At 37.2% G+C, this 13,363-nt stretch overlaps 1 protein-coding gene across 1 annotated transcript in view; it reads left to right on the forward strand.

Annotated features, from left to right (window-relative positions):
* The window catches only part of RALYL (RALY RNA binding protein like), a 412,556-nt gene that overhangs the window by 352,428 nt on the left and 46,765 nt on the right, over positions 1-13,363 (forward strand). The window contains exon 4 of the mRNA XM_088844683.1: positions 712-759. Coding sequence (XP_088700809.1) covers positions 712-759 — 48 coding nt within the window. The remainder of the gene's footprint in view (positions 1-711; positions 760-13,363) is intronic.

Consider the following 13,363-nt stretch of genomic DNA (forward strand, 5'->3'; position numbering starts at 1 on the left):
AGCTGTTTTGAGAGCTTAAAATTATTAATAAAAGGTAATAATGCATATAAAGTGTTTTGTAAACTCTAACAATTATATAAGTGGATGGGGGAAATTTTTATTATACACTCATTTAAGGAGCTTAGTAATAATCTTATCTTTGAAATGTACTTATTAACTCTTCTTTAATTGCCCTGCAATATTGTTATTGTTGGTAAAACTGAAAGTTTCTTTTTTGTTCATTTTTCTCTACATCAAGTACTGAAGAGCAAGTTTTTAGAATAACAAGAAAATCCTGAATTTCTGAGGAAACCACTTTTGTATTTACTTTCCTTACATTAAACTTTTCCATTTATATTATTTATATACCATTTGTTTACTGTTTATTTAGCCTTATTATACGTACCTTAGGAAGAAGGAATAGCTGTATTATATCTTGTCTGGGGACAAATGTTTCTACAAGTATTACAAGTATTTAAAAAATTAATTCTGCTACCTGTTCTCATCTTCATTCCAAACCAACTCAATCCATGGTCAGTGTTTACATTATCAAGCATATAATAAGAGTTTGACATGGCAGTATATCCAACTGGACACTATCTTGTGAAGTCCTTTGGATGCATAATTGGAAAATAAATATGCAAAAGTAATATAAATTTATTGCCCTTACATTATAGATTAATACCAAAATTACTGTGATGTCAACAACTAATTTCTTGTTTCCCTCCTCAGTGGTTATGTCTTTGACTATGATTACTACAGAGATGATTTCTACAATCGGTATGTAAATTTTTCATCCTTGTTTCCTTTGATTTAAATTATCTTTGAACTCTTCTGTACCTTTCATCCACACATATTATTGATTATTACATTTAAATAATATTTTACAGTAAAAAAGTAAGTCTCAATAAAATATAAGATGGACAGATTTTCATCTTTTTTAAAAAAATTATTTATTTATTTTTTATTGGAGGCTAATTATTTTACAGTATTAGATTGGTTGCTTTTGCCATACATTGACATGATCTTTTGATTGTACCTACTGCAGTGTAGAAGATCTTGGGCTTTTAGACTTTGGTGGTGCTTAAGCCTAAAATTTGGTTTCTGATATTTGGATGATATTCTAAAGATTAATTAACCAATATTATTTTCCAGATCTTGAAATTGGAATTCTTGACTTGGAATTCTTCAAGACTGAGAGATTTATAAATTCAGACAATGAGTCCAACCTTCTAAAATACATCTACTTCCGTACAACACGCAAATTCAGTAAAAATTACGGACAAGTCTTGCTCTGTGTGGCAGTGTGGGACCATAAAATAAAACCATGTGGAGTGATGTTAATAATCAATAGGGGAAATAGGATTTCCCATGACCTTTAAAAAAATTTTGTCAAAACATTCAAAACTCTACATTATAAATGTATATATTATACATGTATACATACATAGAAATTCCTCATGCATACATATAGGAAGACACAGTGAAACAGTTATTCAGTATACTAATTTAAATTTTGAACATTTTAATGTAAAAATACGAGTGTGCTTTTTTCTTGTAAAAAGACTTATCAAAAGTAATTTGAATGGTACTAGCTTTCTTCTTTTATTATGATATGAGGCAAGCACCTCTTTTACCCCTCAGTGAATTGTTATGCTACTAATACTGGATCAGCTTTGACGTTTTATCAATGTTGTGAACGACCTCTAAGATTTCCTCAAGATGATTCCTTTTCTTTGCCAATTTCACTTCGTCTGGGACATCTTCCTCACTTTTCAGCACATCACAACCACGTTCCTCATTTATGTCAATATTACTAAATTCCTCTGTCTCCATCTCTAGAGTCTCTTGAGTAGAAGAGTGGTCACATCCCTACAATCAGCTGTTTCTCCTGTAATTCCATTTATGTTTCATTTTAATTTTACTCCCAGTTTCACTCCTCAGTTCTTTGCTGTACCAATTCCCTCTTTTGATTATCCATTCTTACAAAATTCCATGTGGATTCATCACCAGGAAGCAAAGAGATCTGTGTGTGAACTAACAAACACACAATGACAAATCACTGACAGACTTTGAAAGAGGTGATGAGATTGATCACTGAACGTCAGGAACATCTGTTAATTAGGTAGAGATTTGTGGACTGAAAAACCAGCAGCAAAGCTTGGACTTTATGAAATCACTCAAAGTTAATAATATATATATATATATAATATATAATAACGTGGTAAAACGGAAATTTGACTTTTGCTGCCGTGGACATTGGTGTTATTTAACTTAGCATTGGCAAATGAAATTCTGATAGTAGAGGTATGCAAAACAAGAGTGATCTGTGTTAGGTCAGTGGACCGTACACACACATACAAAAACAAAGTAAATATTGTTTAAAGTTCTATTCAAACAAACAAACAAATATCCCAAGGCATAAAAATGCCAAGTTAGAAAAACAGAACAGACACTTTATGTAGAGAAGAAACTACATAATCCCTCGTAAGGGTCTCATTCTCTTTGCTCGGCCGCAAGGGTCCTCTCCCAGTCCCAGGAGAACTCGTGTTCCTTTCTGTCTGGGGCCTTCCTCTGCTCGCTTCTTCTGCTCCTGCCTCTCTCCACGATCTAGTTAAGGACTCCATTCTTCAGGTCTCAGCATGGTCTTCTCTCTCAGACTGAATGAGGTTCTTCTGTTTCCCTCTCTGCACCTGTCACTGTTCCTTCACAGTTCTGCTCCTCGTTTATATTGCTAAATTTCCCTCTGCAGTGACAATATTTGGTTTATTTCTGCTTGGCTTCCTTCCTCCCAGAAGGCAGGAAAGATGCTCTGTTCTGCTTATTGTATCCTCAGGCACTATCATTAAGTCTCACGCATACTGGAAACTCAACTTTTGTTATTAATTCATTTCCTTACATTTAGAGACATCTTGCTTTCTCCAAGGTCACATAGTTAATTAGTGGCAGCACTACAGTCATAAACTAGGTCTCCATTTATATTCAATAACCAACTGTGCAGACACGCAAAACAGAAGGGGAGCAATATTGGCCTATGGTTTTACATAAAAGGAAACAGACTTATCTACACAAAATCAAATCCACAGCCATACCTCTAGCACCACTGTGTTCAAAGCTAAGCAAGTGATTTCTCTAGTCATCCTTTTATGACCAAATATAAATTTTTAAGGATGACTTTCTCAAATAATTTTTGCAATTTATGTAAAATATAATATTTAATTTTAAATATTTAGTAGCTTATAATAACACATCCTAACAATGATGTGAAGATCTGGCAGCATTAAAATAATACCATTTACTGTAAAAAAAAAGATAACATTTAAGTAGTCTTTCAATTATTTGGATATTTCAGTTTTTGACAATTTTAAAACATTTTCTGATACTCCTGTGTTTCAGGATGCAGAGCACTGTCTTCATTGCTATGAATAAAGTTGCCAACTAATATACATTGTCTTTTAGACTGTCAATATGAAACTGTTTTCACATTATTATCGTTTAAATATTTTCTATCATGTGACTTCCTTACACATTTAAAGAATTTCTACCTAAAATAGATGGTAGGAGACCCAAGTTCTGGTAATCAACCTGTAAACTTTGGGCAACTAGTCAGGTTTACAGTTTTCTCAGCGACCCAGGTGGCACTAGTGGTAAACAGCCTGCCTGACAATGCAGGAGACAGAAGAGATGTGGGTTCGATCCCTGGGTGGGGAAGATGCCCTGGAGGAGGGCGTGGCAACTCACTCCAGTATTCTTGCCTGGAGAATCCCATTGATAGAGGAGCCTCGAAGGCCACACTCCACAGGGTCACAAAAAGTCAGGCACCAACTGAAGCGACTTTACCACTCACCCAATATTTATATTTTATAATATATACTGTGTATATATTATAGCTCAAAAAATCGTAAGATATATGTGTAGACAGATGATAAATAAATATATTTTACAAGCAAACAGACAAGAGCCTTAATCCGCAAGTACTTACAGAGCCTAAAGCTTTCAGATGGTTCTCCATCACACAGAAAAAGCTAACTCTGAATAATTTCCGAAATCATTTGTTTCTCTTATATGAAAGCTGTTTGGTTTATAGGTGTACACAGATCAGTATGGGTGTGCTGCTAACAGACTGTCTGAGCAGTCTGTGCTCTCATTAGTTAGCTTTTCATCTTCTGCATTTGGCTAAGAGAGAAGCATCTGCCACTAGTAGACGCAGTCGGGAGTTCCCTGAAAACACAGACTCCCCGGGAAGGGAAAAGAGGGGAGAGGCTGGACAAGAGAAATAACAGTTTTAGCCACAGTAATTCCTCCTTAGTTACATTCTGCTTGTGTTTATCGTTCACTTTTTGCTCTTTTTACTAATGGCACAAGCGTGGGCAATTTATTTACAGAAACTTGTCTCATCGATGAAGTGAACATGAAATTAATGCCTGCCCCATAATATTGTTCTGAGGATTCAATGAAGTAGCGTATTTTTACGACCTGCGTTATGCCTGGTGTGTTTTTTGTACTTAATCAATGTTAGCTACTGGTAGCCGACAGTAACCGTTCATCGTGGTAGAGAACATGTTTCTTATACTGATATTCAAGTAGCAATGTCCCTGTGACTGAGGAATACACTGACTGATCAGCCGTCCTTCCATCATAAGTCCATTGTGACACCTCTGGATCACTCCTTTGTATTGTTTTCCCTCCTCCTGCCCCCTAGAGCATCTAGTTGCAGCTGAACACTCTTATCAACACTCAGCTATTTCCATTCACTCCACGCTGCTTGGTTTCCTGTCAGGAAAACAGACATCATATAGTTATGGTGAACAAGGAGAAATGCTTGTAAGAACTTTCTATGTGTTAAGGAACTAAAAAAGGCAAAAACAAATAAACAACAACACAAAACCCACAATGCTATGATGGAGTCAGCAAACTACCTCTATCTCTACCACCTCTGGGGTTGGAAAACAGGGAAAGTTACGATTATCAGATATCACTCTAGAAAAGGGGACTGACAGAGCTCACATTGAGAGTAGGAAGTTCTGCTTAGTTGCTGCTACTGTAGCTGAACCTGGAGAAGAAACCCACGGGGCTGGAACTCAGACCTCTAAGGAAGCAGTGCCAACTGATACCTGGGTCTCTGAGGGAGTGTGGCAACTGTTCTGCAAATGTTGCAAAAATATTCAAACTGGATTCAGCTGCCACTACTGGAATGCACTGCTGCTGTCAGGGCAAGAAAGAAGGCTGGAGTAATGCTGAAAAAATAAGAAGGCAAAACAAAACCAGGAAGCAAAACAGAAAGGGTCAAGTCCTCTCGTCCTGTTCCAATCTTAGTCTCCTTCTCAAGCCCTTAACTGGCTGAGCCTAGCAAGGAGCCAGGAGAAGGCAATGGCACCCCACTCCAGTGCTCTCGCCTGGGAAATCCCATGGACGGAGGAGCCTGGGGGGCTGCAGTCCATGGGGTCACACAGAGTCGGACACAATTGACGCGACTTAGCAGCAGCAGCAGCAGCAAGAAGCCAGCTGGCCCCGGCAGAAGTGTGGTTTACCAAGTCTCAACTCCAGCTGTTACTAAATGCCTCACATGAAGCTGAGAGATAATGTCTCAGAAACTGCCATTCATTTACATCCTATTGTTAGCCTATTTCTGCCAGGCTTGGGAATTCTCATATAATGGGCGAGTTTCAACTCTTGCATTGTCTTAGCTTAGAAAACTTCTCTACACAAAGTTCCATCTTAATGTGAATGTTTCAATACATTTATCCGACAGCAATTTTCCAAAAACTAATTTAGTGCCTCTCAAGTGAAGTGTTAGTCACTCAGTTGTGTCCAACTCATTGTGACCCCATGGACTGTAGCCCTCCAGGCTCCTCTGGTCATGGAATTCTCCACGCAAGAATACTAGAGTGGGTAACCATTCCCTTCTCCAGGGGGTCCTCCTAATCCAGGGATCAAACCTGGGTCTTTCACATTGCAGGGAGATTCTTTACTGTGTGAGCCACCAGGGAAGAGTATCACTAAAAAATAGATTTGAGAGGTTATTCTAAGCTGTTATCTTTGTGTATTCCACAAAAAAACTGCCTGATAATTTACAACATTTAATGGCATTTTCTTTCAAAGGTCAAGTATGACTCTAAATGAAGGACATTCAGTTCAGTTCAGTTCAGTTCAGTCGCTCAGTCGTGTCCGACTCTCCGCGACCCCATGAGTCTCAGCACGCCAGGCCTCCCTGTCCATCACCAACTCCCGGAGTTCACTCAAACTCATGTCCATCGAGTCGGTGATGCCATCCAGCCATCTCATTCTCTGTTGTCCCCGTCTCCTCCAACCCCCAATCCCTCTCAGCATCAGAGTCTTTTCCAGTGAGTCAACTCGTCGCATGAGGTGGCCAAAGTATTGGAGTTTCAGCTTTAGCATCTGTCCTTCCAATGAACACCCAAGATTGATCTCCTTTAGAATGGACTGGTTGGATCTCCTTGCAGTCCAAGGGACTCTCAAGAGTCTTCTCCAGCACCACAGTTCAAAAGCATCAATTCTTTGGCGATCAGCTTTCTTCACAGTCCAACTCTCACATCCATGCATGACCACGGGAAAAACCATAGCCTTGACTAGACGGACCTTTGTTGGCAAAGTGAAGTCTCTGCTTTTTAATATGCTATCTAGGTTGGTCATAACTTTCCTTCCAAGGAGTAAGCGTCTTTTAATTTCATGGCTACAATCAGCATCTGCAGTGATTTTGGAGCCCAAAAAAATAAAGTCTGACACTGTTTCCCCATCTATTTCCCATGAAGTGATGGGACCAGATGCCATGATCTTCGTTTTCTGAATGTTGAGCTTCAAGCCAACCTTTTCACTCTCCTCTTTCACTTTCCTCAAGAGGCCTTTGAGTTCCTCTTCACTTTCTGCCATAAGGGTGGTGTCATCTGCATATCTGAGCTTATTGATATTTCTCCTGGCAATCTTGATTCCAGCTTGTGCTTCTTCCAGCCCAGCGTTCCTCATGATGTACTCTGCATATAAGTTAAATAAGCAGGGTGATAATATACAACCTTGACATACTCCTTTTCCTATTTGGAACCAGTCTGTTGTTCCATGTCCAGTTCTAACTGTTGCTTCCTGACCTGCATACAGGTTTCTCAAGGGGCAAGTCAGGTGGTCTGGGATTCCCATCTCTTTCAGAATGTTCCACAGTTTACTGTGATCCACACAGTCAAAGGCTTTGGCATAGTCCATGAAGCAGAAATAGATGCTTTTCTGGAACTCTCTTGCTTTCTCCATGATCCAGCAGATGTTGGCAATTTGATCTCTGGTGCCTCTGCCTTTTCTAAAACCTGCTTGAACATCTGGAAGTTCACGGTTCACATATTGCTGAAGCCTGAATGAAGACATTACATGTTATTAAAATGAAACATAAATATTTGTACTATCCCAAGTAAAGTAAAAGATGTATACCTAAAATTCTACTGAATACCCCCAAGGAATGTTTTCAATTTCTGAGATATCAGCAGTTTTAATCCAACCTCTCTTCAATAGTACCAGGAAAGGCACTGAGACATTTATAACCTCCAGTAATGAGCAAACGTCTATTGATAGAAAAAAAAAAAAAGAAGTGCCAGAGCTGCCTGACCTTAAATATGTGTGTGTGTGTGAGTGTGTATGTGTGTATACACATACATATCAGTGATTCAAAATGGGGCATTGCTCAGTTCTGGATCCATTTTGACATTGAGTAAATTAACACAGAAGCTACCAGAGTTGCAGTTAATGAAAAAAAACTCTAAGTCAAGTTGTACTTGTCTCAGATCATTGATTATAAAGCACGGTATATATTCATGAATATTGGAAAAACATATTAGCAAGAAGCAACGTCTGTTTCATTATGCAAATTTAAATTACCATCTGGTAGAATGGGATTCCACTTAAAACATTTGGAAGCCTTAGCATGGCACGGTTGACAAAGGATGTGATTTGGAGTCAGAAGACGAGTTGCAGGCCTCAATGCGTGTGTGTTGACTGGTTAAACTTAGGGGGCTGGTTATCTCATCCATTTCCCACAATTTTCCTTCATGGGCAAAATGGCTTAACAATACACACATTACAGAATTATAAGAATTAAATAGAATCAGTTTATTGATTCATAACCTCACAATTGCTATTTGAATCCATTCACTTTTTTTTTTGGTATAACAAGATACCAAAACTGTACAAAATATAAACATTAGATTAAGGTCAAAATATTACTAAAATAGATCATTGATGATCACAGTCAACCCTTTAAAAGTATGTTCAAGAAGCATTTGTACAAGACCAGGGATGGGGCTTGCTGGTAGGGGGTGGGCTGTTGGCAAGGGTGGCTCCATGGAAAATGGTGGAAAGGTTTAATGACAAAAAAACAGAAATAAGAATTACTTATTTACTGGTCTCAAGTGAAGTGTGCCTATGAAAAGCATTTTTTGGATTCAGCTGTAACCAAAAGCCTATTTGGAGTCAAGGTAGAAATTATAAACAGATTTTATGAATTTCAAGTAGTTCAAACAGTACAGAAAGCAGATATTCTAATAGGCTAGAATCATTCCTGTGGATTTCAAATATAGCCTTTTTTAAAAATGAATAGGCTTTAGTTTGGTTTTATAGATTCTGTTTCTCAGAAGTCAAATAAGCTGAAGACAGAAACCCTTCTTGTCATTCAACAAGGTTGAATGAAGACACAACCAGAGATCTCTGATCCTAGAGTTATTGATCTTCACTTATCTGCTAAAAGGGTCCAGAGAGAACACGGCCCTGAATAGGTGGTCAGATTTTGATTCTGGGCAGGCCAGTTGTTTAACCCAAAGTCCAGACTACATTTTTTGGTTAGCACTTAATCACATAGTGACTATAAATTTGGGTTCATAAGTAAGGAAAACGAAAAAGTATTTTTATATGGGAAATTTAGAAGAAAACAGATAATTACTGATTTTTAAGTTATTAATCTAAATGATAATCTAGTGTTCAGTGACAAAATAGTACACAAATATTACATCTTCAATTTTTTTCATGAATTTTAAAATCGCATTGGTAGACAGTGAAAGTTCAGTTCAGTTCAGTTCACTCAGTCATGTCTGACTCTTTGCAACCCTGTGAACTGCAGCACGCCAGGCCTCCCTGTCCATAACCAAGTCCCAGAGTCCACCCAAACCCATGTCTGTTGAGTCAGTGATGCCATCCAACCATCTCATCCTCTGTTGTTCCCTTCTCCTCCTGCCCTCAATCTTTCCCAGCATCAGAGTCTTTTCAAATGAGTCAGCTCTCCGCATCAGGTGGCCAAAGTATTGGAGTTTCAGCTTCAACATCACTCCCTCCAATGACAGTGAAAAATGGGCATCAAATTAAAAGTCCAGCAATCAAGTAATGATTTACCAGACTGTGGTATATCTACTTATGAAAATGCACCACAGAACTTAAATGTTGTGCATGAGTGAAGTTCACTCAGTCATGTCCAACTCTTTGCAACCCCATGGGCTATACAGTCCATGGGATTCTCCAGGCCAGAATACTGAAGTGGATAGCATTTCTCTGCTCCAGGGGATCTTCCCAACCCAGGGATCGAACCCAGGTCTCCTGAATTGCAGGTAGATTCTTTAACAGCTGAGCTACAAAGGAAGCCCAAGAATACTGGAGTGGGTAGCCTATCCCTTCTCCAGGGGATTTTGAACTGGGGTCTCCTGCATTGCATGCGGATTTTTTACCAACAGAGTTAAAAATAAACATTAGGAAGACCATTTAGCAAACGTGGGAAATGTTTTTAATATAAACCAAAGAGAATTAGCCAGGATGCATTACTGTACATACATTGTGTTTTCAGTTATGTAAAAAAAATATGAATTCTTATAGAAAAAAGATTAGAAAATGACAGTAATTGTTTTAGGGTAAGAGATAGGAGGTTATTTTTTCCATATATATTTTCTGAAAATGCATTAAAATGTTTCTTTTTTATTGTTGAAGTTTAATAAGAGGCTTTTAGTAAAAACAAGAATTCAAAATTATATTCATTTTATACATCAATATGTCATTAAATTGTCTTTGTCCAAAAACCAACTGTTAAAAATAATATCCTTATTCTTTCTAGACACAAGCTGTGTCTATTTTTTATCAAATAAATCAATATTAAAATTGCTTACCACTTTTCAGCTTTTGTTTGATAATGAAATTACACATCTCAGATATTATTAAAGCAAACAAAATTCCAAACAGGAAATGGTCACATGAAAAGTAGAAATGTTTATTAAATAAAATAGACAAACTTCCTCAATCAATCTGACATTTACTTTATTTATTGCTTGAGAGTAGGTCTTTTAAAGTTTTTGTTTTAAAATAGGCCTTAGAGAAAGGAGAATTATGTGTTTAACTTCATTAAAAATCATTGTTTGTCCTGTAAACATAATGGGAAAAACAGTATTCTAATAGTATTAGGGGAAATGAAGGGACGTTAAAGGAAAGGAAAGGGAATACAATTCTGAGAGTGGAAGAACAAAAACCAAGAAGAAGGAAAGAATTTAAGTTTTCAAGTGACCTTGGAGATTTGAATTCCATTGAATTCTATCTGATGGACATTTCTCTTGGACTATTTTCTCTGATTTGCTGTAGACAGGATTCTGATGAGAAAGCCAATGCTTGTGTCTCCATCATAGGCTGCCTTTCACCTACTTCCTTCTGTATTTAGAAGAACTCCTACGTCTTGCAGTCCTAGAGAACAGCGTTGTTTCCCATTCTTATCTTGTTATTAATATGTTTTCATGCTTGAAAACAACTCCCAGTCTTTCTTCTTTTGGTTTCTGGTAAGCTCAACTTTGCCTAGTGAAAAGTAACAAACATCCAGCTCCATTAAAATTTAAAATCATGCTCTCATATGAAATGCCCTTTTAGCTTTGTTTGTGTCTTACAATATCACTTTTATCAGAATCAAGTTCTAATGCAGCAAATCTTCCCAACAGAGAGACAGAATGAATTGACAAAACCTTACCTGATTCTGTAACAGGAAAGGAGTCATCTTTCTTTAAGTAACGCATCCAAGTATTCAGAAAACAAGGACCTCTCTCTACAGGAACTTAACAACAAAGAACACAACACATACTGCTTTATTAAGTGTACTTCCCATGCTAAAAATATGTCACAAATATAGTGAACAAATGCAGCTCTGTTTTTCAGCATGAGATCATACCTGGCCAACACTGGAAGTTTTGTAATCCTTGTCTGGGGGGAAACAACAGGAATATTGATGAACAGTGCAGTTCTGTATAAAATATTATTGAATTGCACTGTCATTAAAGTAGTAGTGAGTATGGTGCCTTCACTTGGCCTGATATCCAGTATAGCACTCTTAACACCATTTTATATTTCAGTTGTGCTTTACAGATTTTCTTAACTCAGTGTGTAGATTAGTTTATTTCATGAGCCTGCCAAATGGCATTTTGATGTCCTGGGGAAATGATTCCTCCAAAAGAGCTTCCCTTTCATCTCAAGCAGCAACTGCCACCCTGGAAGAGATGGGTCAATTGTCACATTTCTGTTCGTTCAGTACCTTTGGGGGTGGTAGCTCATGAAAAGCACCTTTCGTATTTTGGTTCACTGACTTAGGTTGCTCTGTGAATTCAACATATAAATAAATAATGTAAGTCCTGTTTTGTGATTGAAATGAGGGGCAGGCTTAGTTGACCCTTCTGATTTTCAAGCCCCTAGTGGTATGAATATGATCCACAGTGACTTTCGGCCTCATCGGCCTCTCCCCTTTGAAGTCAACTATAATGTGTGGACCTCCGTGACCTGTTCTTTGCTGGCAGCTTTTCGGCTCTAATAGACTTTGCTTATGCACAGAGGATGACCCCTCTCTTGAACTCTGTCTCCTCTCATTTCTTTTTCTTTCCAGACATCTCTTAGTATTTCCTAGCATGTTCCCAAATCATTATTTTTGGATCCTTTAGTGCTCTAATATAAAAGACATTCTTAGTACCAAGGTCTGCTTCAAATGTGGTTTGTGTATATCCAACTTTTCTTCCCCCTAGTGTCATAGTATTCAACGTTTCTGAATGAATACTTGGGAACCAGCCTATCTTAATCATTATCTTTCATATACTATTTTCCAAAAAGAGATTATCACATTTCCATCTGTATATACAAATGAGATGTAATTTTATGAAATAACCAGTTATAGAAGGTTTTAAATATTTTAAAATTTAAAGCTGTTCTCATTTTCTCATTTCTGTCTTTCACATTAGATTTTCTATTGACTGTTTTAAACCAATTATGAGAATCCATATAATAGTGTCATAATAAAGTATATAATAACCATCATTCTAAGTCAATAATGCTATTTTATTTATAGTAGACAATGTAATAATACCTCTGGCTCACTGGGAAATAGTTTTAAAAATAAATGAGTATATATATATATATATATATATATATATATATATAAAATTTCCCCTCTGGTCCTTTGATGCTGCTCAAATGTGCTTAGTCACACAAAGATTTGTTGTGTGTATGCAGTAGAATATGAGACTTTGAATATATTAATTACATATTTATATAAATATGTAAATACTCTTATACTTTATCCCTTTCATTGTCTAATGCAAATACATTGGTTATAGTGAATATCATTTTTCCCTTTTAAGCAGAAGCTTCAGAGTTTTATTGGTATTCTTTGTTAGAGAAATTTTTAATAGCTAGCTACAAATCTCTCTAGTCTCAATTTCCACATCTACCAAATGGTCAGAAAAATAAAATATCACCCTGATAAACATTTTCTATTAGTTCTTTAGTCAAGAAAGTTTTGTCCTCATGCTACCAGCCTTTCATCCAAGTTCAGCTCCCTTTCTTCTGTAGTCAGAAAGACTTTTCATTACTTAAGAAAGTCCTTAGTGAGAGGGAAGGAACCATGTTGAATTTTCTCTCACAGCTGCCCTCTTTAAACTAGTCACACTTCTATTTTTTTCCCCGTTCTGAGCTGTTTTCTGATTATACACTAATTTTCTTTGCTCTGTCCCTGATTCTGCACGATCTTTTCCTCCTTTCAAACTAATGTCTTACTAAGTATCTGATGTGGAAAAGGAAGATTTCTGTTCCTAGGAAGGATAAATCTGTTAAATCAAGCAAAGAAATATACTTGGGAATGAAGGTCAGCATAACTCCAACATATTGCAAAGTCCTTTCATGCCTTAATAAAAATGAGTTCATATGAAGAGTCAGATTTTAATGTTCAGAAAGCATAGACCATATTAGCATCCTATTCCTTAAGCGAAAATGAATCTTCCTGATTACAGTATTAAACAATGTATTGACATTTTTTGCAAGGCCGTTCCCTTCATCGTCTCAGACATTTGGTAGAACGCGCGGGTGTCAGCCAGCTCAGCCGCGTTTGTTT

This window comes from Moschus berezovskii, chromosome 16, assembly GCF_049115385.1.
Source record: "Moschus berezovskii isolate FMDL1 chromosome 16, NW_MosBer_1.0, whole genome shotgun sequence".
Classification (NCBI taxonomy): Eukaryota; Metazoa; Chordata; class Mammalia; order Artiodactyla; family Moschidae; genus Moschus; species Moschus berezovskii.